Source organism: Ambystoma mexicanum, chromosome 4q (assembly GCF_040938575.1).
Source record: "Ambystoma mexicanum isolate Mex_15411 chromosome 4q, UKY_AmexF1_1, whole genome shotgun sequence".
NCBI classification, from domain to species: domain Eukaryota; kingdom Metazoa; phylum Chordata; class Amphibia; order Caudata; family Ambystomatidae; genus Ambystoma; species Ambystoma mexicanum.
The window spans coordinates 266,025,406-266,053,101 of record NC_090928.1 but is presented as its reverse complement, the minus strand read 5'-3'; the positions used below and the strand labels follow the sequence as shown (position 1 = coordinate 266,053,101).

Sequence of the window (27,696 nt, the reverse complement as noted above, 5' to 3'; positions counted from 1 at the left end):
CATTGTGACTTTTTGTTCCCATTTGGTCTCTGCAGGACACAATAATTCAGCTCAAGGATTTAGACAGAAGTAGAAGAAGAACAGAAGTGGCAAGGGCTGGAAAAAGACTATGTTGTTGTCATTTTTTGTGTGTTCTTTGTCTCTCTCATGTGGTTAAGGAAAGAATAGGATAGCCAACGCTTCAGAGAAATTTGGAGAGCACTGACATAATGAATGTTACTAAGAGTAGAAGTGGAGCGGGTAGTATGCATTTGAGATGTGAAGTAGATGAAAGGAATAGACAAATAAAAGGAAGTAGATAAGTAAAAGAAAGAAGCATTAGCAGCAATTAATTAGGCAAGGATAGAGTGTGATAAATGAAATGTGTATACATTTCTAGAAACGTACCCACGTTTCTTTGTGTTTTAAGCGAAAAGGGACTTTTAACAAAATACCAGAGGGATGCACATTGAAGGACCAACGAACCCGAGCCCACAAGCAAATAAAGAAGACCTATCGCCAGTAGGGCCTGTATGAACCAGCCCAATTACTAGCCCAAATGTCATAAGCTGACACATAAGAAAAACCTTCTGATTGTGTGCTCCCAAATCCCGATGTCCGCTCATATTAATGTTATCCCCATGTATTGACTGTCCTACTACCTAGCACTTGGACTTAAGGTTCCCGGACGTGGAGCAACTCACAATTTACATGGTGTCCAAGTGAATGACAAAGGACATGGACAAGAAAATAAACTTTGGGATGCCAAATTTAAAAAATAAAATGTTTTAAGAAAAAGAAATTCATTACCAGTAGTACTGGAGCATCACTTAAGAGGCCTCCCCTGCTCGTGGTGGCAAGGGTCACCTGTTGTGCATACAAATAAATAAACGATGAATGGCTAGGAAACTGCATCACACAAACGTGCAACCTGTGGAATTGCACCACTGGAACATATTGTGTTTATAATTATTTTGTATTCTGCTGTCTCTACTTCTGTCTCCCACTACGAGTAGGATACAAACAATGAATTTTTCTGTATTATGCACATGAACGAACATGTCGCCAGGATTTATGCAGTAATGATCTCACCCCTTATTGGTGTCATGAAGAGATGAAGCAGCTCCAATGGAGTGTAATTATCACTTTTAAAAACATGAGTGCCTATATGACCAATTTGGCCTGTACCACTAACGATATATATAGTACAAGCACATGACCCGTGTGGGGAGGAGGCTTCAGGGGAGGGCTGCCAAGTGAACTCTCCCACTTCCCAGGACATGATCAACCAGGTGGCGGTTCCAGAGAAAGCATTCTACACTACAATGAATGACACTGAAGATATTGCCCCATGAAGACAGTCACATGGAAACATGGACAATGATAGAGGATTACTTGAATGCAGATGGCCTGGTACAATACATACTGAAAGGCCCCAACAAAGGAATTGTAACACAGGGGGAATTGTAGTGCTTCAAGAGCAGAAGAAGAGAGGTGGGAGGACTGCCTGAATGTTGCAAGAAACACCAGCTACCTCTATGTGGACAAGAGTTTGCAAGAGAAGAATGTGTGATAGGCTGCAGGGGTGCATAGCACAAGTGCTCCTGGCAGTTACAGCGGAGATGGTGCAGAGAGAAAAGGATGAATACATCAAGGAGTGGCAAGAAGTTCAAGCTGCTTACATGGGTAGGAAACAAGGCAGGCCTATGTTAAGAATGCCGTCAAGAATAACACCACCATGTTGCCAGAATGAAGATTCAGTAAAGATTGGAGAGAAAAGAACCTGCAGACACATTTCGAGGTTACATGGCAGGAGAGGAGGCGCGCAATATTCACAAAGCACCATTGGTCCTGAAGCTCACATGCAGGTGCCACCCAAATGGAGGAGAAGAATATACCCTGGTGCCATTGAACACACCAGCCTTGATGGTGCCCCAGAAAGACACAGAAATTGATGGATTCACCAAACTGGATGCACAACGGAGGAAGAAGAGGTTGCTGAAGCTGAGCAGGGTGAAGAGAAGGAGATGACCTGGAACATGAACGAACACATACGGAGCTCTAGCGACCTGAGGGGGGAGGTTGAGGTGTGGAACTACAAGACACCCACCAGTGGGGAGGAGCTTTTATGTATTCCAAATGCAGGACCAGAGGGAGGATTGTTGAGGGGGTGTCAAACGCAGCATACCATCAAGATGACAGATCCCACCCACTGAAGCAGCCCCACAGACCATAACAGGAGGATATCACCATCGTAATCATGAAGTGGTGGCATGGCTGAATACACACGTAGAGACATTAGCCAGGTGCAAAAGAGCACACATAAACTGCGTGCAGAAACCTCAAAGCAACTACCATGACCAGCCATGAAAATGAAATGGAAGCCACAGCTCCATTGAAATGAATGGAAGGCATTGGGAAGGCTTAAAATGCAGGGGGAGGCCTGACACACTGATTTCCCTGAGAAACGCAAAGCAGAGCTGGCAGTGCATTAACTGTGCCTGACCTTGCCAAGGGCTCTGGGAGAGAGTGTTCGAGTCAGCAGAAAAGATAAAACACCTGCAAGGGATGGGAGCTGAAATTCTTCATAATGCAATCAGAGAAAATCAATTTTACGGTCCCTAAACACGTGGTCTGAACCTGGGGAACAAGGACCATTCATCCAAGGCAGGCAGGAACTGTTGTTCCCATCAAACTGAAGACAGAAGATGCAAAAATGTAACACAGCACGAAGTTGGAGACTGGAATGTCCTTGCTCAGGTCCAGTGGGGTCAGATAAGTCGTAACATTAGTCGGAAGAAGGCAGTACTCTGAGGCCATTCTCCCCACCCATTATTTTTGCTTGCATTCTGGTAAATTTCACAAGCTGACCAGGCTCACACTGGCCTCCTGTGGGTGGTGCTAGGGGCAGCTACCTGATATGCCCAGACCAAAACAGATCACCTGCCCTTAAAGGATGTACACATCTCTCTATTGTTCACACAATCCCATCTTGCCTAGTGCCCAGGAATGTAACTTTTGGTTGTGATGTCACATCAGCTTAAAACCTCAATACCTGCCTATGAGTTGGCAATGCATTGGAATTGCAGTATTCCTTGTGCCTTCCCTGCTTTTGGAGATGTATTAATAAAAGCAGTCATCACATTTCTGGACTCCTCTGGTTCTTGGCACGGGGGATTTCCCTAGAACCAGCCTCTTGTTCTTAAATTCCACTTAATTGGAAATGATCATGTCTTTCATTGCCAGTTGTGGTGATTTGCTTGCACTAATAAAGATGTCCGGAAAGTGTGCATTTTCAGGCATATTTTCTGATAGTGGTCTGGATATACAATAATATTACTTTATGTCATTAAATGTCACTCTTGTGTAAGAAGGTGCAGGCTTAACGAGGGAGCTCCGACCAGTGGAGTTACTTTGTTGAAAATGTTGGGGGGGACCTGCCATCTAAAGGAAAGGGGCCCCTGCTAAATGAGTGCGACAAAATGGTGTGCCACGAAATTTGGAGGGGACAATACTCTTGCTCCCCCTAAAATTACGGCAATGGCTCCGACGTGATCCTCCCCCACGCTTCCATGTGACTTTCAAGAACCAACGGCCTACGTGTGTTTCCTCTCTGCTCTCACACGGGTTATGACGAGATCTGGGCCCTCGCTCAAGACCAGAACACCATATGGACATGTTTTTAATTGTTGGTTCATGGGACAGTGGGCTATTTAGTGGGTGTCACCTACCACGGAAATAGTTCACTCAACCGCCAAACCTCTTACTGTGCATAGACTTAAATGGACTGTCACCCTCCAGAAACAAAATCCTCTGTCTTCTCCCACCCTGCTGACTCAAAAAGTTGAGAGATATGTGTTCAATGATTTTAGTCCAGAAATTAGAATTAAGTGGGACCATCAAATATATTACTTCAACCCAATGTCTTTTGCAATTAGAGAGACCTTCAAATATATTCAATCAAGCCAATGTCTTTAAAGTTTGAAGAATATTTCTCATCATTCTATCAAGGTCGTTCTGCTTTCTCCCACACCACGTGGAACACTCGCCTGTCAACACACTGACAAACAGTGCTGCTGCATGTTTAAACATTTTTTTTAAAAAACAGTTAAATCTGTTTCCAAGTATTATAATCTCCGCTAGTGATCTATGGCACATCGCTCGTGGCATGTGTAACGTTCAGGGGCGCTAAAACCAAGCTATCATGCGCCAGGTGTAAAGAAACGGTGTCTCCCGCGTTTCTTCCGATAGCTCGTGTGAGTCACGCTTCTCTGCCTCTTTGTGACGTCGTCAGTCCATCCTTGAAGTAAAGAGACCCGGTCCGTGACTGGCCCTGAGAACCCGGGACGTCTACAGATATGCGCAAGAAGCAATGAATTTGTCTCCGTTGCTTGTGAGTTCGAGACCGCCCGAGCGCCAGACCGGAAGACACCGCGGAGCAGTGAGTTGGTGACAGCTGGTGAAGTGGTTTACAATATGGTTTAACGGGATATGTGATACGGGGACACATCGAGCAGTCTGTGGTGTGGTGGGTTGCCTGGGTCGATGTCTGCATGATCGCGTTTCCACTGTTTTGAAGATGGGATTAGTGACGTGCCTCAAAATAACAAAACTGTAGCACTCTTCTAAGGAACGGCCAATAGAAGATCCGCAGGCACCATTTCAAAATTATATTTGTGCCCCCCTCGCCTACAGTGGGAAAACCTGCCCGCAAACTGATTTGGTGTGCATGTTTTCAGATGCAAAAAAGGCAGCGTGAAAATGATAGCCTCCCAGCCAAGTTGAGCCTACAAGTCCCAGCATGCAACATGAAAAAAACCCAGCACTGACAAAATATTCTGTATGGAACTGGGAAACTTGGTTGCTGGTCCAGGTTGATACTTTTTGTTGCACACATTTTTGTATTCCTGGAGCCAGGCCAGTTTCTTGGCCTTAGCGAAGCGGGTGGCTGCCCGGGGGCGCAATTGCCCTGGGATGCGAAATTTCCCCTGGTTGGGTGCAGGGCCGGCCTTAGGGGCAGCAGCGCCCTGGGCGAATTGGCACCCCCCCGTTCCCTGACGCACCCCTGGTCAACAGGGGTATTGCTATGAATAGGGTGCACCAGCACCTTATCGTTCTTAAATGCGCTACGCTGCCGCGGGCGCATTGAAGAACAATGAGGCGCCTGTTACGCCTTCTGCCACTACGCTAGCTCGGGGAGCCCTTGAAAGACTCCCCTGGGTTGGCGTTGTGTGGGGCTAATGGCACCTTTTGTTATTAAAAGCGCCTGCGACGGAGAGGCGCATTTAATGACAATAGAGTGCTGACAACAGCTCCATATGGGCGCATTTAATAGCAACATCCCGCCTGCTGCGCCTTCTCCCACTACGCCAGCTCGGGGGAGCCCTTGAAATACTCCCCCGACCTGGCGTGGTGGGGGCCAATGGCGCCATGGGGGTGTGGTGCCCCGGGCGGTCTCCTGGCTCTTCCTCCCCTTAGGCCGGCTCTGGTTGGGGGCAGGTTGCATAGGTGCGATTGCTGCTGCGGGGCGCGATTGCCCTGGGGGCGAGTAGTGGCAGCACCTCTGCCTCTTCTGACCAGCATAGTTCCGTGCAACTAAATAACGTTACCTGGGTCAGAGGCTCTATGAGCCCGGGAGACCACTTTTGGAAGTTTCACGTACCTATGGCTGGTGGCGGCCACCTTTGTTCCTCTAGTATGCTGCATGGAAGAGAGATTTGCGTAAAAAGTCTCAGCATTCAGCCGCTAAGTGGAACAGAACAAAGGCAATACACATGTTTCTAGTGTTACTCCTAAAATCCTGAACCCTAAAGTGAAGTGTCCCCTTCAAAGCAGGTAGCAATCCAGCCTCTGCAGTCAGTTGTCAATATTCATCATGGTGTGAGAGTAAATCCAGGGGTTCGGGAGAATGTGAAAAGCTGTCAGATTGATAGGAGAGAGGAGATCCTGCCAGAGTGGATGGGTAAGGCTGGGGAACTGTGCATGCTGAGAGAGAGAAAGAAGATGTGTGAACGCGAGTCCTGCGACAGTTGCCATCCCACAACCCTGCTCGAAATTCCTGGCACAATCCCTGGGAGAATGTCTGACAAAAAGTCCTAAGGAGTGTTAGCGACATAGCGGATAAGTTAAGTCGTGAAGCAGCAGCTGACCACTTTTATAAGAGAGTGTGGCCGTGTGTTTCCTGGATGTTGGAGGACGAGTGGTAGTGGGCATCACCCAGGAGGGAAAGTGTGTTTAGTATTTTGCTTCATAGGGAATATTTCAATATAGATTGTTGGATTGTTTAAAAGTTTTGCACCTTTTATACTTTGCTGGCAACGTTATAGGAAAATCTCTCTTGGGTTATTTTTCGGGTGGTGATTAATTGTTTGAAAGGCCAATCCTCATTTGTCCTTTGCAATGCCTTTCACTATAAAAAAAGGACCAACTGAATTACATTTGCAGATTTTACTTTAAGAAGTGTTCTCTTCCTGTATGTATTTTACTATTTATTCATTTATTGTATGTTTGTAAGGCGCCTATACAACAAATGGGTTTCAAGGCACCACAAGACAAAAAAGGTGGGGGTGGGGGACAAGGGAGAATGATAACAATAACGGTCCTACTAGGCCTTGTTCCACTCGGATCGTGCAAGTGCATTAACAAGAAGTGCGGGACGGAGGGTGCCGGACAGCGCGCAATGCAAAGTGCTGGGGTGGGAAGGGAAGTGCAGCGTAAAGGGGAGAGAGTGTAAGTGAAGAGGGGGAACAGGAGGGCGGGGGAGAGGGCCACAGGGGCTAGGAGGGTGCTAAGGGGAGTACAGGAGGGCGTGTGCTAGGGATTGCATGGGGTGCAGGGTTTAAGGATCCACATGCTAAGTGCAGGGAGGGGGTGGACTGGGTGTTTGGGGCCTGGAGCCCTGTAGAACTCAGAGGGAACCAGGCAGCCAGGCACTGCTACAGGCGGGGGTTTTGGCATTGCTTCGTTACTTAAGGAGAGACGACTCAAGATTGTGGGGGGCTGGGAGACCATTCCAGAGGGAAGCTCCTGCGGAGGAGAGGGATCTACCCCCAACTCTCTGCTTAGAGAAGCGTCTTATCTCCAAAGAGTTGGAGCTAGATAACCAAAGGGCTCTAGCAAGGAGGTATTTATGGAGAGCGAGTTGGATGTAGCGGGGTCCCAGGCCCCAGACAGCCCTGTGGATGATGCAGACGGTCTTGAACTTGATCTTAGCAGCAACCAGGAGCCAATAGAGAGATTTTAGGGCTGGAGAGATGCTGTCCTAGGCCTTGAGGCCAAAGATAAATCTTGCAGTCCTATTCTGGATTAGTTGAAGGGGGTGAAGGGAGGACGAAGGAAGATTGAGGAAGAGACTGTTGCAGTAGTCCAGCCTAGAGATGACCAGAGCTCGGGAGACATTGAGTGTCTGGGAGAAGGTGAGAAAAGGGAGAATGCCTCTAAGGAGGTGCAGCTGAAAGTGGGCCTTCTTGGCAAGGTCCACAATGTAAGGAGAGAAGGAGAGAGAGGAGTCAAAGATGACACTGTTGTTTTTTGCCTTGCAAGAGGGTGAGGGTAGGGGACCTATAGAGGGCGGCCAGAGGGAAAGAGGGAAGGAGGGAGCTGGGGTTCCAATGAGAAGCATCTCAGTCTTGCTGACATAAAGGCAGAGATTGCCAGCACACCATGCTTGAATAGCAGTCAGACAGTCAGGGATGAGAGAGGAGGAAGAGGAGGCAGTAGAGAGAATCTTGAAGGACAGTTGCATGTCGTCTGCATAACACTGGAAGTGAGGAGAGAAGGAGGAGATCAGATGGGCCAGAGGGGCAAGGTAGATGTTCAAGCACCATGGGGAGAGGATGGAGCCTTGACGGATGTCGCAGGTGGAGAGTGTGATAGGGGAGAGAAAAGGGCCCAGTTGAACCTGGGAAGGTCGGTCGGAGAGGAATGAGGTCAACCAGTCCAGTGCCAGGCCTGTGGTGCCAAGGGTGTCACAGAGCCGATTTGTCAAGGTGGCATGATTGACCGCATCGAAGGCAGAGGAAAGATCCAGAAGGATAAGAATAGATGGAGAGTTGGAGTTGAGATTTGAGAGCAAGTCTTCACAGGTGTTCAGAAGAGCATCTGTCAAAACCACTTCCCAAAGTTTCTTTACCTGGAGTCTCCTCACCTTGATCTTCACTAAGACTGGTGGCTTTCTGTCTTCTCCTCCATTCTTTCTGGGTCTTCTCCTCTTCCGTGTCCTTCTTAAGGAGTCCTTTACCCTTCTTGCGTTCGAAGAGATAGGGACGGTCTCCTCCGGAGGCCACCTTGACCGTTATTAGACTAAACCGTCAGGTGAACCCTGGGGAGTCCGCCCCTCCCAATACAGGGAAAAAGCCAGTAAGGCAGAAAAAACCCTGTGAGGCTGCTGGCGGGGATAGATTGGGTAACTAGCGGATTCAGATGTACTAAAAGTCTTGAGACTAATGTCCAGTTGATAACTCCAAATATCACCGGAAACAGGACCTTGATTCCTTGGCAGGAACGAGGGCGCCTTGGAAGAGGCGCTGGAGTGAAGAGCCACGAAGGAAGACTAAACAGGCTTCCGAAGTATCCAACAGCGGCTCCGAAGACTGCTGACAGGGTAAGTTGGGATGGAGTGAGAGAGTGGGAGAATACACATGAGAAATGGAGAGTGGCCCAGAGTCCGTGGGAGAGCGAGAATGCGAGAGAGTAAGAAAGAGAGAGAAAGTGACTATGAGAGTGCGCGAATGCGAGGTAAAGCGAATGCGAGAGAGTATGAATGAAAGGGTAAGTGACTATGTGAGTGCGCGAATGTGAGGTAGAGTGAATGCGAGAGAGTCTGAATGAAAGAGTAAGTGACTATGAGAGCGCGCGAATGCGAGGTAGAGTGAATGCGAGAGAGTCTGAATGAAAGAGTAAGTGACTATGAGAGCGCGCGAAAGCGCGGTCGAATGAATGCGAGAGTACGCGAAAGAAAAAAAAAAAGGGGGAAAAAGAAGGATGGAAAGACCGAAAGAAAAAGGGGGAAGGCAAGAGAGAACGGCTGTCGCCAGGCGAGAGGGCGACGGGCCGCTGAGAGTACCCAAGTAAACTAAAGAGGAGCTCGGGAGGTCAAAAGCTTTCGTCGGCACAAATCCGAAAGTAGCATAGCGAGTTGCAACGCAACTCGCAGGGGGGGCGTGGCTTCCTTAAATGCAGCAGCAACCAAAAAGACTAGACCGCTCACCGACAGACCATATGGACCTAATAGCGCCTCCATCTTGCCCATAACTTCCACGGTCTCAGCGGTGTGACAGTATGCCCTCTCCTTATCCCTTCTCCCCCAGGCTTCCCTGGGTGAAGGCGATGGAACAATCTGAGAAGGCGTGGGGCATGGATGTTACGTCTGGGCTCCCAAGAGCGTTCTGCGGTGGAGTATCCTTTCCAATGGACCAGGTATTGTACAGTGCCATGTTTGTAACGGGAATCCACCAGTCTCTCCACCTCATACTCGTCAGGGTCCGGGTCTTCAATCCTTAAAGAGGAGGGTTTACGATGACTCGTAGGATCGGGGACATAAGCCTTTAGGAGAGACGTATGGAATACAGGATGAATCCTCTTCATCTTGGGTGGTAATTGTAATCGAAAGGCCACAGGATTTACTTGGGATAAAATGGGGAATGGACCTATGAAGCGGGCCGAGAATTTTCCTGGGTGAACCCAACGTGGGAGAAATTTGGTAGATAACCAAACCTTGGTTCCTACGACCCAGTTAGGGTTAGGGGAGCGCTTCTTATCCGCATACTTCTTGTAACGTATCCGGCTTGCCTCCAACTTCTGTACCGCTTCCTTTTGGATGATACGGAGATCATGAAGATGACGATCCACCGAGGGCACAGTAGTAGAGGGACTCTCGAAAAGAGGTATATGTCTCGGGTGATACCCGTAGGTGAAAAAGAAGGGACTGATACCTGTAGCAGAATGTTGGGTGTTATTATATGTAAACTCTGCCAGTGCTAGATAGGACTGCCACTTATTCTGCTCCTGATTGCAGAAACAGCGTAGATACTGTTCAATGGTGGCATTGAGGCGTTCGGTCTGGCCGTTACTCTGGGGGTGGTAACCCGACGACAATGCCCTCTGAATCCCCAGAGAGCTGCATAAAGCTGACCAAAAACGGGAGGTAAATTGGGTACCCCTATCAGACACTATGGTCCGAGGCAAGCCATGTAGTCTCACAACGTCTCTCAGGAACACCTCGGCAGTCACCGGGGCAGAAGGCAAGCCATGTAAGGTAGAGAAATGTGCCATCTTGCTCAGGGAGTCTATCGTCACCATAATTGCTGTGTAATTCCCCGAGGGGGGAAGATCTACAATGAAATCGGTAGATACATGTATCCAAGGCTGGGATGGTAGAGGCTCTTGTTGGAGCAGGCCCAAAGGACTATGAGTGGTATTCTTGTTGGCAGCACATACTGGACAACTCATCACATATGTCTTAGTGTCCTTCACCATTGTCGGCCACCAGAAATATCTAGAAACCAAGCCTAGGGTTGCCCTCTGTCCCTTGTGACCTGCAGACGGCAGGTCGTGACACCAATATAGGGCTTGCGTTTGGAACTTCTTAGACGGTAGAAATAGAGCGCCTTGATGAAAGTACAATCCACCCTTCCTCACCAAAAGCGGTTGATACTCTGAAGACACCTCGATATGGTTAGTGGCAAGTTCTACTTCTTGTAGGAAAGAGCTGACCACTCCCAGGATTCTCTTGCCAGCAAGTATCCCATCCTGGCCCTGTTTCTCTTCTTCTTGGTACTCCAGGCTCCGAGAGAGAGCGTCCGCTAAGGCGTTCTCCTTTCCGGGAAGATATGTGATTTCAAAGTCATATTGGGAAAAGAAATAGGCCCATCGAGCGTGTCTGGAATTGCGGCACTCCATTTGCTGCAATATCTTCAGATTCCTGTGGTCAGTACGAACCAGAAAGGGATGGGCAGCTCCCTGTAACAAATGTCTTCATTCGATACAAGCCTGTCGGATAGCCAATAACTCTCGTTCCAAAACCGAGTAATTCCTTTCACTAGGTGTAAGGGTTCTAGAATAATATGCCACCGGATGTTCAACTCCATCTTTGCCGGTTTGTAGAAGGGCGGCTCCAATAGCCCCTCCAGAGGCATCTGTTTCAACCACAAAGGGGAGAGACTGGTTAGGTTGTACCAGAATGGGGGCAGTAGTAAAGGCTTTCTTGAGTACCAGGAAGGCTTGGTCGGCATCCTTATCCCAATCAAACCTTTGGCCCTTTTTTAGAAGACGAGTGATGGGTAAGACTATGTCAGAGAAGTTCGGGATGAATCTTCTGTAGAAGTTGGAAAGACCCAAAAATCGCTGTATGTCCTTAGGACTCTTCGGAACAGACCACCTAAGGACTGCCCTTACCTTCTCAGGATCCATCTGTACCCCTTCCTTGGAGACGATAAAACCTAAGTATGACACTGAGGTAGCCTCGAAAATGCACTTTTCTGGTTTGACCAGAAGCTGATTTTCCCTTAATCTTTGGAGGACTAGGGAGACATGTCTTCGGTGTTCTGATAGAGAGGAGGAGAAGACCAAAATATCGTCTAAATAGACTACCACTGAGGCATACAGCAAGTCAGAGAAAATCTTATCAACGAAGCGCTGGAAGACTGCCGGGGCGTTCACCAGTCCAAAGGGCATGACTCTATATTCAAAGTGTCCCAAAGGAGTTCGAAAGGCCGTTTTCCACTCATCCCCTTTCTTTATTCTCAGCAGATGGTAGGCTCCCCGAAGATCTAATTTGGTGAATATAGAGGCTCCTTCTACAGCTTCGAGTACCTCCTTTATGAGAGGCATAGGGTACCTGTCCCGAATAGTCAAGCTGTTCAATCCCCGGTAATCTATGCACGGCCTGAGCTCGGTAGAACCCTTCTTTGGGATGAAGAACATTGAAGCCCCTGCGGGAGAGTGAGATTCCTGGATCAGGCCGTTCTGTAGATTTGCATCTAGATACTCCTTCAATGCCTTTCTTTCTGGTAGGGACATCGGATACATGCGTCCAAAGGGTACAGATGCTTCAGGTTTCAAATTGATGGCACAATCCTCTGCACGATGAGGAGGTAGAGTACGAGGTAGTTTGTCCTCAAAAATCTCGGCATACTGCTGATAATAAGGAGGGATTGTTTGAACCACAGCCGAGGACGTTGGAATAGCAGCTCCCTTCCCCCTGAAAGGAGATGTCTGGGGAAGACACGAAGTGGAACAATATGAAGACTGAAAACCTACGGTATTAGTAGCCCAGTCTATCCTGGGATTATGCTTGCGCAACCAGGGTATGCCCAGGATGACGGGAAAATGGGCAGCTCTGATAACATCAAAGGTAATTTGTTCCTGGTGTTGGAACAAAGACATAGTGGCTGGACAAGTCTCTTGAACGATGGGTCCTGAAGAGAGAGGAACTCCGTCAACTCCCTCTACCGGTAAAGGACAATCCTTCTGAATTAGGGGAATAGCTTGTTCTTGAACCCACTGAATATCTATGAAATTTCCAGCAGCTCCGCAATCCAGCATAGCCAATGTTTCTAATGAAGCAAGAGATCCGAAAGTTAGATGGACAGTAAACACCATGAGTCTATGGTCCTCCTTCGGTTTATCCTGCTGTCTGGAATTGCAGGGATCAATCGATTCCGCCCGGTACCTTTCCCTGCTTAAGACCGGGGAGACGCGTTTCCCGACCGTCTCGGGGGAACTTCGGGACAACTCCGAAGCAGATGCTTAGAGGATCCGCAGTACATGCAGAGACCCTGTTCTCTGCGTCTCTTTCGTTCCTCGGGAGTCAACGGGCCCCTAGTAGATCCTATTTGCATAGGTTCCTCTGGCTGCGATCGAGTAGAAGGGTTTGAGGCGGGTACTCCGATGGTCTGATGTGGTCTGAACCTCCTCCTTTCTAATCTTCGCTCTTGTAATCTAAATTCCAATTGCAGGGACAGCGTGACCAACTCCGGGAAAGAAGCAGGACGTGCCATCCGGGCTAGTTCGTCTTTAATTTCATCATGTAATCCTCGTCGGAAGAGGGTCTGCTGGGCAGAATCTGGCCACCCTGCCTCAGTCGCCAACTTCATAAATGCTGAGGCGTATGTCTGTACACCTTGATTCCCCTGACGGAGATCCAGAAGAGCTTCATATGAGGAATATTGGACCTCTGGTCGTTCAAATCTGTTCCGCATCAATTGAAGGAACTGTGCGTAATCATTAACCGCAGGATTAGCTTGCGCTATCAATGGAGTAGCCCACGCCAAAGCATTGCCCACTAGGTTGGAGACCAAAAAACCAACCTTGGCCCTATCGAGTTCATAGGCCTTAGGTCGAAAGGTAAAATAAATCATACAGGCATCCAAAAATTCTTTCAGGAGTTGTGGACTGCCATCATACTTCCCGAAGGAAAATGTCAGGGGAGGCAGGTCGCCTCGGAAATCCTCTCGAGTAGCCACCTGCTGCCGTAAGTTGATGTTCTCTGTTCGAAGGTTCTGAACCTCCGCCTGGAGACCCTCAATAGCCGTTACCATCTCCTGGTATTGTTCCAAAGAGGCCATCGTAGTTGTTTGGCGTTGCAAACTGTCAAAACCACTTCCCAAAGTTTCTTTACCTGGAGTCTCCTCACCTTGATCTTCACTAAGACTGGTGGCTTTCTGTCTTCTCCTCCATTCTTTCTGGGTCTTCTCCTCTTCCGTGTCCTTCTTAAGGAGTCCTTTACCCTTCTTGCGTTCGAAGAGATAGGGACGGTCTCCTCCGGAGGCCACCTTGACCGTTATTAGACTAAACCGTCAGGTGAACCCTGGGGAGTCCGCCCCTCCCAATACAGGGAAAAAGCCAGTAAGGCAGAAAAAACCCTGTGAGGCTGCTGGCGGGGATAGATTGGGTAACTAGCGGATTCAGATGTACTAAAAGTCTTGAGACTAATGTCCAGTTGATAACTCCAAATATCACCGGAAACAGGACCTTGATTCCTTGGCAGGAACGAGGGCGCCTTGGAAGAGGCGCTGGAGTGAAGAGCCACGAAGGAAGACTAAACAGGCTTCCGAAGTATCCAACAGCGGCTCCGAAGACTGCTGACAGGGTAAGTTGGGATGGAGTGAGAGAGTGGGAGAATACACATGAGAAATGGAGAGTGGCCCAGAGTCCGTGGGAGAGCGAGAATGCGAGAGAGTAAGAATGAGAGAGAAAGTGACTATGAGAGTGCGCGAATGCGAGGTAAAGCGAATGCGAGAGAGTATGAATGAAAGGGTAAGTGACTATGTGAGTGCGCGAATGCGAGGTAGAGTGAATGCGAGAGAGTCTGAATGAAAGAGTAAGTGACTATGAGAGCGCGCGAATGCGAGGTAGAGTGAATGCGAGAGAGTCTGAATGAAAGAGTAAGTGACTATGAGAGCGCGCGAAAGCGCGGTCGAATGAATGCGAGAGTACGCGAAAGAAAAAAAAAAAGGGGGAAAGAGAAGGATGGAAAGACCGAAAGAAAAAGGGGGAAGGCAAGAGAGAACGGCTGTCGCCAGACGAGAGGGCGACGGGCCGCTGAGAGTACCCAAGTAAACTAAAGAGGAGCTCGGGAGGTCAAAAGCTTTCGTCGGCACAAATCCGAAAGTAGCATAGCGAGTTGCAACGCAACTCGCAGGGGGGGCGTGGCTTCCTTAAATGCAGCAGCAACCAAAAAGACTAGACCGCTCACCGACAGACCATATGGACCTAATAGCGCCTCCATCTTGCCCATAACTTCCACGGTCTCAGCGGTGTGACAGCATCTTGCATCCCTCTGGCTGCTCTGAAGCCAGACCTGTGGCTGTGGAGACAACCAACAGTTTCAAAGTGTTGGATCAGTTGAGAGATGGCCAGCTTCTCCGGGAGTTTGCTCAAGAAAGGGGTAATGGAGATAGGGCGCTAGTAAGCCTGAGAGGATGCACAAGGGAGTGACTGAGGGGTAGCGGAATTGAGCCAGTGGCAAAGGAGTGATTAGAGAAATCGGCCTAGCTGGCGCATGAGAGGCAATGTTGTCTTTGATAGTTCCGGAGGATCAGGGGAGCACCTGTTTGGAGGAGACTTTCATAGAGAGGACTTGTCTAGAGATCTCATCCAATGCTATGGGCGAGAAATAGGAGAGTAGGGGGGCAGAGGGAGGCCTGAGAGCTGGCGAGGGATGAGGGAGGGAAATAGAAGAGCGAGGACAGGATGTCCTGAGTTTTGGTTAAGAAGTGGGAGGCCAGTGAGGTACAGAGGGTCAGGGATGGCAGGGGAGAAGTGGAGACTGCAGTAGGATTGGTGAGTTCCTTGCAGATTTTAAACCGTTTGCCTGTGTCTTTAGTGGCCCTTGAGATGCAGGCTTGGACATGGGCCCTCTTCTTCAAGTGGATGATATGATATGATATGAGTTTATTTATATCGCGCTCATACACAGGTGTTTCAGAGCGCAACCAGGCAAAGGGAGGGGGAGCAGGGGAGAAAAACAAAAACAAACAATCTTACTAGGCCCAGTGACATTGAGAATGCGCAAGTGCATGGGAAAGGGAGAAGGGGAAAGTGCAAGGGAAAAGGGAGGAGGCGGAGGAGAAGTGCAAAGCATAGGAGAAACAAGATAAATATTAAGTTAGTGGATAAATAAGTGAATAAATAGTGTGATCAAGAACAGTGGTAGTGCAGTAGGTGAAGGGTACTGTGCTTGGCAGGTCAGATAGGGTAACATCTGAACATCTGATAAGTGCAGAAGAGGAGTGGGGGGGAACTGTAAGGGTACAGATAACAGGCCCCAGTGCAGGGATGGCCGGGAGGCAGTGCTGGAGGGTGTCAGGGTGGGCAGGTAACTGAGCCAAAAGGGCCCCGTTGGCAGGTGTGGCAGTGCCGAATGAAAAGTCTGTAATGCCTTTGGAGCAGGTGGCAGGCCAGTCTGTTAGAGAATGTGCCTGATGCCCACCACCTCCGCTCAGCCACTCTGAAATTGCATTTCACAGAGGCTAGATCGGAGTCAAACCAGGTGGTGCGCTTGGAGGCAGGCTTCATGCGGATCCTCATGATAGGGGCAAGGATGTCAAGGATGTTGGTGATAGAGAGGTGAAGATTAGCAAGGGTAGAGTCAGTGTGGGAATCTCAGACCTCGGAAAACGAAGCCACATCCGAGAAGAAATGCCATCATGGTTTTGTTGGCATTCCCAACTAGACTTTAACTGGGAGTAACAAAGTGACACTCCCCAACCTCATTTGCACAAATTGTGTTTAGCCAAATGATTTGTTCTTAGCACTCCGTTAGGACAGGAATGAATCTGTCCCATTTCTGCTGCTATCAATACTTATGCTTTTTGCTTTTTCCTTTTTACTATTGCTAATCATTCAACTTCCTTCTATGCATGCTTCCCCTTCTAACCCACACCACCGCCCAGATTTAAACCAACATGTCTTGTGATCAATGAACATTAATGTATAAAGTGTGTTTTTTCCTTGTTTGCTTTATTTTTTCATGTATGCCTTTAATGGCAACAAACAACTGTTTGCTTTATGTTTAATTCTGTTAATACAAAACTATTTTGTACTTTTTTGCATAGACTGTGTGTTTTATTCTTCTTACCTCTGGTGTCCCATCTGCTTTGTCAATAGGATTAGATGTGATACACACCAAAGCATTTATTGTAATAATGTTGGGTTGGCAAGGGGAGGTTGCGGAATAATATTAACCCACCCTGTTTCTCAAAGTAAAAACCCATGGCGCAGCAACACTCTCTACTCTATGATTTATGGGAATCGGTGGCAGGAGTGGGAGGGGGAATGAAAGTGGCAGCAAAAGCAGCAACTGACACTCGCTTCATCTGTCGAATGACAAAGAAGGAGACTGACAGTGCAGGCGGAGGCTTAGCCAGGGGACTTAAGAGATCCAGTTGAGAGGACAGGAGAGCATGGTCAGACCATTATAGACGTGTAGTGAGAGGGTTGGAGATGGGGATGTCTGCTGAGATGAGAGCATCCAAGGTATGCCCGGCTGAGTGCGTCGGACCGGAGGGATAAATGGTGAGGGAAAGAAAGTCACAGAGGCTGCAGAAGAGTCCAGTGGCTGAATCAGGCGGGTCAAGGTGAATATTGAAGTCTCTGAGGATGAGAAGCTTGGAGGTGGAGGCACTAAGAGGTGAGGTCAGACCACTCAGAGAGGAAGAGGGAGACTGGACCAGGGGTCCTGTAGATGGTGGCGAGAGTCAACGAGAGAGTTGGAGAGACCCCAAGCTTGCAGACGAGGCATTAGAATGAGGAGTAGGTCTGAGTGGGAGTGATAGCAGCAGGGACCCATTCAGGAAAGATCAAGGCCACTCCGCCTCCACATCGGTTAGGCCTGGGCTTAGAGAGAATCTTGCAGCCCTCAGGGAGGAGAGTATCAAAAGCTGTGACAGAGCTGGCAGTGACAACAAAAAACCAACAAGAGACTAGAGGAGCTAATTACCGATGCTAGGATCCAGCTCCTTCTATAAAGCTATGGACAATCTTTAACAAAAAGGATCTAAGCGTCCACCTCTCATACTCTTCGTAATCTCTTAGGTCCCGATAACTTGGCCAATGGACCAAATAGGTGCCAAGTTTAACTCAAATTGTTTCAAGCAATTTTGTTAAAAATATATTTCAAATTTTATTAGAAATCACATATAAATCACAAATCAGTAGAACATATAATTCAGGCACCATAATACATATAAAACAAGCCTACTGCACAATTCTAAAACATGATACAAACATATTAAAAAAGTGTTGGTTTAGAAAAAAAGTGTAATCATGAGGGATTTTTTTTTTTTATAGAACACCCTCAAACACCCTGCCTATACAAATCTATATGACATAGGACATAACACACACCTCAAACTAATCTTGTATAAGGTTACACAGTGGTCGGTAGCCTTTGAGGTTCTCTTAGTTCAGGGATACCTCATAAACCTCTACTTGTGGCCTGAATAAGACTAATCCCTGTTATGGCTACCAGGGAATCTTTATCAACTAAATATGTTGTTCTGTGGTATTGTTGTTATTCCAATACCTCTTCTACAAAAGACCCAACATGTTTCGTGCAGCACTTTATTCTCTAAAACACATACATTTTAACTTCATCAGGAGGACCTACTGTACCCTTCCTATACCAATCTTGTTGATGGGGTGAACATACACCTATCAACGTAGTGTGTACACAGCCAAGTCAGCAACATATATCGTTTCTAACCTACAATCGGACCGTGTATTACAAGTGAACAAAGTAACAGAACTGATATAGGGAGAAAAATGAACTAAGTTTACCTCATGATTCATTTACAGAACCAAGAATACCACGCTTCTGCGAGTCATCCCCGTGGACCAGACAGAGTCAGATAAAACTGTCTGGTAAGTCCTGAATATTACAACTAAGTCTCATTAATGATATGTGATCAAGGAGTGGGACCCAGCACTTTATTAGCAACTGGTCCCGCTAATGATCACCGAAAACTGCCTATTACAACAACAGGATGTAGTTTTAAACCAGTGTCTTATCTTCACAGAAATGACACGAGAGGTGAGAGAAGTATAACAAACTAAGGGGCGAATTTTGAGATCCAGCATGAATGCAAGAAAGCTTGTTTTACGTTCAATACTCACTTTATACAGGTTAGTACAGCGATTTTGTCTAATATACAAAAAAAGTCGCAGTGGAAACACATATTTAATTACAGCTTAATTCTCTTTTTAGACAAACCCAGAAAGGGACTGATATCCTCACCTGAAGAAGGGCATGTAGTGGCCCCAAGCGCATAGTGGAAAACACAGAGGCTCATATTCTGAGCATCAACATAACAATTTACACAAGATATCAGGACTAATTGAGATGGACGAACAATTTTAGGAGTGGTTCATAGAAGGGACCACTTATTATGAACACATGAAATTAATGAATATGTAAATATGTTGTATTGTTTATGATTTGAGACAAATAATCAGAATCATGTGTATTGATTTGTGAAAACATGGTACAGAGAAAGACAGTGGACAAGTGTGAATATTATCTATGACATGAACTGTGATGTAAATGTCAATCAAAAACCTTTTCTACATACGAATATACAATTTGATTTCAAAGAATTACATGATTTATTTCTTGGCTGCTGGTTAATTAGCAAAAAGTGTGCCTTTGCTATGTCGTCCGTTCGATACGGATGACCACCTTTTCCTTCTCTAGCACAGACTTGGCAAAGAGCACCTGAGAGCATCTTTAATTCAATGAACAGATATCTCTAAATATCATATCATATCAAGTAGTAAGTACCAATACGAGAGTGCACCTCTCCATCCAAACCTTCCATTTATAACAAAGAGGATGTCTGTGACTGTCTTCCTGGAAGAAACAGTAGGTGTCAGCGATGGGCAGGCATGGATTGGAGACCAGGAGATCTTTTTTTTGTAACTTTTTTCTTCCAGGCTTTGAGAGAGGTAGGATAGGTGATAGAGTAGAAGTTAAAGTAAAAAGGAGAGATGTATCTCAATGAGCCAGCCCCTCACCCTGTGTTTTTTAGGTTTTGAGCCCCCGTGATTTATTAACACATGAAGACCTTTGAAACTGCTTACTTTCACTGCCTCATAGCTGTTCTGGTAAATAGGGTCTGCTTCAGTCACACTAAACTTTGCCCTGTCTGCACCAGGCCCAATCCCTGCCCTGACATCATTGAAACCAGCGTTCCCAGCAGTAGACATTCTGTAGTTATGTAGCTTAAAATAATAAAGGAATTGCTTGGAAAATCATTGATAATAATCTTCCTTTCTGTGCATTTTTTGTTGGGTGTCTCTTGTAGGGTATGCTTTCCTGTCTATTGATATCATCCCCTAAAGATGGTTCTGTATTGGGGGTTGGGCATGCTCACACTGAGACCCGCCCCTCCTCATCTGAAATTCGCCAGAAACAAGAAGCAAAGGAGCCCATGTACCCCATTTGAGTGGCTGATTTTCCAGCCATTGTATACTCTCATCCAAAAATGTAAGCTGTCCGAATTAGTATGTATGGTTCATGCTTACAAACAATTTAAAGCTAGGGCGAGTGTTGTAAACAGTGATGCCTGTTATGTATTTAGAGATTCAAACATATAAACCTTACATTACTGACTTGTTGATCAAATACAGAGATCTCTGATCACTGTTATATTCCTGAAATTCTCTGTAAAACAGACAGGGACACTCATTGGTGCTATGTGTCCCCTTTCCCGCTCTCAAAGAGGTATTTTGAAAGAGTACAATAGGAGTGTATCAGACTATCCATCTTGGAATGATAACCTATCAGAAAATAATTGATATGGTTAGTCTAGTATTGCCCCTTGTGAAATACAAGTGAGGTGGTACGAACAGAACTCCTGCAACACGTCGCCAGTCGGCCCTCAGCCCTGGCAGGCTGCTCACACCGCAGTCTGCCAGTAGAGACAGTTTGAAACTGCATTCAGGCAAGGCCTTCCCTAAGACCAGGTGATAGAAGAACCATTTACTTGGGCAGCAACATCTGTGTTTTCACATTAGATTTCTTCTGTAAAGTACTTAAATTACAATCTGATGAAACCATCTTAATTTTTATAGCAATGATTTATTGAAATTGAGGAGGGGTTTTGTCGTGTGACAGAGAGATGTAGTTTGGGAGTGACGTGTGCCAGTCGGGGGAGGTGTGGGGGGGTCTCATTCTAGTGTTTTGCCCTGGGCACCAAGTTGGCTAGAAACTGCACTGCCTGGAGCACATATCTGTTCCAGAAGGGAAGCTCAGTCAGTATTATTGGGGGGGGGGGGGGCGGGTGGGGCGTCAGCTCTTTTACTCATGTGCTTTGATGCTGAATAATACTGGAATTTAACAAACATGTTAAGTTTCTCACATAGTTGTGTAATACATAACAACACTTAGGACTTTACATTGCTACTTTTTAAAAAACCTTCTCCTATGCCTTTTCCATGTGTAATAGCCACACCAAAGCCTGTTTACATTATTCTTAGGTTTCACTGATCAACTGGAGGCTGCATGCTGTCGTGACTACCCTCATGAACTGACATATGCTTGTCTTTCCAAATACTGTCCATGAGAGTGACATTTGTAAATATAACTCTTGCTTATCAGGTGAAACCACCAACTCATTAACACATCTCAACACCATTGTGGACTCAATGTATCTCCTATTTGTGCCCAATGCAACTTTTGGAGATGCTATTATTTTGCCATTAGGGGCCTACTTGTCATTCAACTGGGGTCGAAGCTCCTGCATGCTCTGTCTACAATGTAGTGTTCCCACAACTGGCAAGTATGCACAACAGAAATTGAGGAACACAGAGTTACATAAAAGTCATTTTTTTAATCTTATTAACACAGTGATCAAGTAGGGTGCGTTTTAGTCTAACGTCCAGAGGTGTTACTCCTGCATGAGCAGCTTCATGGATGGGGGATGTTGAACATTAGTTACTCTCACTTGACCACCGCTGGTCAGACTCCTCTTCTAAGTAGGTATCCTAGTGTCTTTCAAAAGATCTTCAAAGTAAACATTTGTGTCCATGTTTCTACTGTCACTAAGGTTCCTTTTGCACTAGTTCTATTAGTGTTGAACTGTCAAAATGTCTGTCTGTATTCCTTAGTTGCTGTCTTTTGTTTTAATACATGATCTCCTGGGTTCAGATGTACATACTCTGCAGGATGCTGATGGTCCCCGTATACCTTAATTCTGTTTTTCTATGCTTTGTGTGTCTCAGCAACAGTCTGGTGTTTGGTAGCTGTGGTCAACTGTCTTTTGGGTAGGCGGGTGCGCAACTTGCTTCCAAATATGAGCTTGGCTGTACACTCATTTGTGATACTGTGACAGGAGTTTCTATAGTCATGTTATACTATGACTAGTGCCTGATTCAAGGACTGGTGACTTAGCTCACGATGCCGAAACCATCTTCTTCAGTGTTCCCATAAGCCTTTCTATCATTCTGTTGGCTTCTGGCCAGCATTGGGTGTTTTTAGTGTGTGTGTGCCACTACCATGTAGTTCATGAATGTTCTGAACTTGTGCCTGTTGAAAGGTAATCCATTATGGGAATGCCCCAAACTGAGAGCGCAATGGGTAGCTGATGCTGAAGTGGAGGGGGCATACATACACCAGCGTAAACCTGGAGTATTCATTACTACTGGTAAACCATCTGGGAGGGGCCCAAGAAAGTAGGCTGCTAAGCGCTCCGAGGCCACATCTTGCAGGTGGTACATCTCTGGAGTTGGGGGCCTGTTGGGCTGTCTAGTACACTGGCATATGTATTAGGACCCAATGGTATTTTCCACCAGGACTTCAAGCGCAGGTAACCACATTTTGACCCTCATACGTATTATTGTCAAAACAATGCCACAATAAACCTCTTGTGCTGTGCCAATGACCTATTGGAGGCTTCTGGGAATGATAAACCAGGTACCTCTTAGAATGGCGGCCTCATTGCATAGGCACAGTTCATACAGTATGTTTTTGAATGCGCATAGATCTGCATCTCCAACATTGACAATTTCGGGAATGACCCTCCATCTTCCAGTCCTGATCAGATCAGCTACATCACAAAGTATGGGGTCTTGGTTGGTGTGGTCCACTATCGGATGGAAGCACCCTGGCCCAGTTGATAATTCTGAATTTGACCTATTCACGATTCGATTCTGGGGATTTCCCATATTCCTCAGGGTGTGTGGAAATGTGGTCTGCGGGATCGAATTCACGTCCCGGCTTCTGTATTATTTGGAAATCGTATTCTTGTGGTTGGAGGCACCATCTTTCAGTTCTCAGTGACATTTTGCATCGAGGATTGCCATAGATGCTCACTAGAGCCTGGTGATTATTATGATGAATGGTTTTCTGTAGATGAACGTGTGCAAGTGCTAACGGGCCCATGTGACAGTGAGTCTTTCGTTTCCAGGCTGAGAGTATGCTCTGTTTTCTCCATCTCAGTTAAGCCTTTGCTGGTATCTGAGATGATGTGCCGCATTGATTCTCTTCCTGGAAGGTGTTGGGCGAGTATTTCCCCTAACCTCCCTAGGCTTGCATCTATCACTAACTCAGAAAAATGATGGCTCCAGGTATGGAAGATGCTCAGCAAATGTAATGTTCTTCTTGATTCGTATGAAAGCAGTTTTCATCTTTTTTGGTGAACTCTATGAGGGACTTGCTATCCGTGTCGAAGACCGGTATTTATCGACTGCAGTAAAGGGCCGTTTCTAGAAACGAATGGCACTCACTTGCTTGGACCACAGTTGTGGAAGATGTTACAGCAGTGACTTTGTCAGGGTTGGGCTGCATGCCTGCACCTGGGAAAATGTTCAAGTATTTAAAATTCTCATTTTTATTCCTTCAATGTCAGACAAGCAGGTCCTAATTCGGTGCAGATCTCTTCAAGTGTGTGATCATGAGATCATTGATGGTCTCCGAAGATGAGGGAATCATCACTATAGTTGATTTTCCTTATTGTGTGATAAACACTTTGTTGAAAAATCTCTGCAGCTGTTGAGATGCCAAATTCAAAGCATCTTATCTGAATAGACTTAAATGGGTGGAGAAAGTTGTAATATATTTGGTTTTTGGTCCAGCTCAACTTGGTAGATCCACAGTCTGATGCAACATGTTCTTCTGTGGTCGTGGTGTGCATGCGGATCATGCAGTCTCTGTGTGACTGGTTTAATGGCGTTCTGAGTGTCGCCTGACACACCTTGGTGAAGTGAGTGCTGTTGCCTCAATTGCTGCATGCTTGTCCAATGGCAGGATATGGGATGGGCAGGGCATGTCTGATGTGTGGGAGCGTTGACTGCATCTGTAACAGAGTGTCCCGGCCGGTGTTCTGTCACTTGGAAAAGGTTTGCTCATATCCCAGCTGGCAGTGTGTGTCATGCAGTAGATGGGATCTTGCTTAAGATGTTATGTTATGGGTGGGTTTAAAGGAATAGTGCACTAAAAAATATTACTGTCCTGAGGGTTCAGGCATGTGTTTTTAAGCAATCGTTGATCGATCATACAAACATTTCCTATGCACCTTACCATAGTTTTCCTCACTTTTACACATGCCAAATCAGGCAGCAGGGCGCGGCCAACTTGTGCTAATCTTACCCGTTGCCGCATCGCCCGAAGGTGAACTGCCCTGGCTGCACTAAATCATATCCACCACCCCTGAGGCTGACATCACTAGACGCGTACCTCCCATTTCACAACGCCAATGCACGTCTCGTGTCATCATTCTCTGCGCTTCAGCTAATGACGTTTCTCCATGGAAATGGCAGGACGCCTCATTCCTCAATAAGTATATACAGGCCGCTTCTCATCAGACAACATCAGATTTGCTTTCCAATCGTTTCACTGTCTTTTTTTGTGTATCCTTTGCCTCGTTTCTGCTCTGTTCAGCTATCTTCTTTCCTCGTAGCTTGTGCGAACAGATACTAGTACTATCATTACTATCTATTTTAATTTTGTTGCATAATGGCAATAATACAGCCCTACCAGTACGAGCCAGAGTATTCCAAGGCGGAATTACTCGAAAAGAGAAAGATGCAGAAATGATGGGGCTTCGGACGACAGTTGGGAGGACGAATCACCAGATCAAGAGCCTGAGCCTTGTCGCATGGATAACGTCTCCACCTGGTGTACCTGCAATCGGTGTGCGTTAATGCCAACCGAGGAGGAGAACTGCTGCTGCCGAGAAAACTCTGGATTGCTTGTCCTACATATCGGAAGACGAGACACGGCCGCAACGCGTTACCGAGCTGCATGGCTTCAGGGCAGCCTGCCTCACACGGTCCGTGTTGAGGATTATGACGGTGCTTATGCACGAACTTCGCACAAACGTTCGCTCTCGCAATCCAAGTAATGAGTAAGTGTACGCTCCATGATGCAGCTGGCCCTGCCCTCTCGACTGCCATACCAGATAACTTCAATATCCTTAGAGTCGACCGTCCCAACACTAGAGGAGGTGGCCTAGCCATCATAACCAAAACACACCTAGCTGCCAGACTCACCCCACACCCAGCTCTCACATCATGCGAACTTCTCTCAGCTAAAATACCTATCTCAAATAACAGCACACGAACTATACTTCTTGTGTACAGACCACCAGGCCCACTAGGCAATTTTGAGGAAGACTTATCTAGCCTCCTCACCGACAGCATCAAAGACTCCACTCAGCTCCTTCTACTAGGCGACTTTAACTTAGGCTTCAATGACGCTGAAGACAAACAAGCACAAGCAATCCAAACTATTCTAGCCAATCACGACATTACCCAAAATGTCCTAGCTCCTACACATATAAAAGGCCGCACGCTAGACTGGATAGCCAACCACAACTGCAACATCACCATCTCCAGTATCCTACCTCAAATATGGACTGACCATCATCTTATTTGCTTCACAGCCAACATCGAACCTCCCAAACCCAATAAGAATAAAATAGCACCCCCCATGCCAACAAGAAGTAAAAAAGAAATCACAGCTGAAAAACTACTCCCACTCCTCCTACCAACTCTCATAGCTAGTCCAAATGATTCCAACCCCAGTGAGTTAGTCGAATCATTTAACAACGCCATGACCAAAGCGCTAAACTTGATTGCCCCTACCAAACTCCACAAAAGTAAACGGGAAACTCACCTCAACTCTTGGTTTACCCCCCATCTCAAAGAAATGCGTATCCAAAAACGCAAACTCCAAGCTATCTGGAGGCATACTCCCTCTGCCGACAATAGAACCACACTTGCTAACTTTGCCAAAAAATACAAAAAGGAAATCATTCAAACGAAAAAAGACTCATTCAATCATAGAATCAGTAAAGCCAATTCCAACTCCAAAGAGCTCTTCACTATTCTTCGTGAATTGGAAAACCCTATTGCCCCCACAGACAATGTCCCCAAGGATAAATCCTGGTGCACTAGCATCCAAAATGCTCTTGCAAATAAAATCATAACCCTTCAATCTAAAATTGCTGAGAAAAAAGCCTCCTTGCACCCTCACGGTACCCACACCACCCCATTGAAGGAGTCACCCAGCACACCCCCCCAAAACAATGATAAACCCTTCAGGTTCACCAACATCTCTATACTGGAAACGGAAAAGGTCATTCTGTCCCTTAAACCGTCAAATTGCCAAGGTGACAGTTGCCCTGCGCAAATCATTAAGGATGCAGCTAGAGATCTAGCACCCTTCATCTCGAAACTTATCAATGCCTCCTTTAACACGAGCACTGTACCCACCAACCTTAAAGGATCCTGGGTTCTCCCCCTCCTCAAAAAACAGACACTTGACCCAGCTATCCCCACTAACTACAGGCCTATTACTACGGTCCCATTCCTCCTTAAAATCATTGATAGAGTAGCCTACCTCCAAATCCAAAACCACTTGGAGACGCACCAACTATTAGGTACACGGCAATCTGGCTTCAGACCACTGCACGGCACTGAAACAGCCCTCATTGACCTTAAGACACAAATTGACGAGCTGAAGGACAAAGGTAATACAGCTATGCTCCTCCTCCTTGACCTGTCAGCGGCCTTTGACCTGGTGGATCACGCAGTATTATGCAACCATCTAGCGTCTGCCGCTCACTTCTCAAGTGAAGCTATAGCATGGGTACAATCCTTCCTAGCCAACCGTTCAATGAGAGTGTTCTCCCCTGTAGCAGCAGCGGACCCAATCCAAATCACTTGTGGTGTCCCACAAGGCTCATGTGTCTCACCGACTATGTACAATATCTTCACTAAGCCTCTCTTCGACAAACTTGACAAACTAGGGGTAACCTACACGAATTATGCAGACGATACGCAGATTCTCATACCTCTATCAGGCAACTTTGTCGAAGATACAGCTCTAGTAAACAAAATCTACCTCCTCATTCAGGCATGGATGGCCTCCCACGGCCTCTGCCTAAATGACGACAAAACTGAGATACTAATACTGGGTTCCGACTCCAACCTAAAAAAACTGAGCCCCAACTATCGTAACTTTAACATAGATGGCAATACAATTAAGGTGGCTACCGAGGTAAAAACCTTGGGCTTCTACCTCGACTCCACTCTATCCCTTAAAAAACAAGTCAACACCCTGGCATCCTCTACAGCGTACACCTGCAAACTAATCAGGACCTGCAGACCTTACCTCTCTAAAACCAACTGCATCATGCTTGCCAATGCGTTAGTCATGTCCAAACTAGACTATTGCAATGCCCTCTATGCAGGGGCCAACAAATCCATCATAAATAAAATGCAAATCCTTCAAAACAACGCTCTTAGAGCTGCCCTTGACATACCCCGCAAAGCACATATCTCAAACGTTAGGAAAGACCACCACTGGCTCAAAATCAGCGACAGAGTCCTGCTCAAGACACTATCGCTTACCCATAAAGGGCTCAACAACACTGCTCCCCCCTACATCTCAGCCAGACTAACTAGAAAATCATCTAGGCACCATACCAGGGCTACTAACCACTACCTGCTCGAAACCCCTAGATTCAGACGCTCCAAAGCGGGCGGAGCAAGTTTCCCTGTCAAAGCTGCCCAGGCCTGGAACGCATTACCCACTGCACTAAGAGCCAATTTACCCTACTCCAATTTTAGACGCAAGGTAAAAAACTGGCTCTGGACAAATGACAACTAACCCCTGAGGCACCCATGATACCGTTGTCCATAATGACTTCTGTTCTCAGACCTGCACACTCCCTCAAAACTACAATATGCTAGTTTTCTTTTTCTTCTGCCACACGG

The 27,696-nt window shown here is 46.7% G+C and overlaps 1 protein-coding gene across 1 annotated transcript in view; it reads left to right on the top strand.

The window, feature by feature from the left end:
• Positions 1-4,307: 4,307 nt before the first annotated feature.
• Positions 4,308-27,696, top strand: part of LOC138467660 (uncharacterized) — a 101,984-nt gene continuing 78,595 nt past the window's right edge. The window contains exon 1 of the mRNA XM_069607840.1: positions 4,308-4,420. Coding sequence (XP_069463941.1) covers positions 4,352-4,420 — 69 coding nt within the window. The 5' untranslated portion in view covers positions 4,308-4,351. The remainder of the gene's footprint in view (positions 4,421-27,696) is intronic.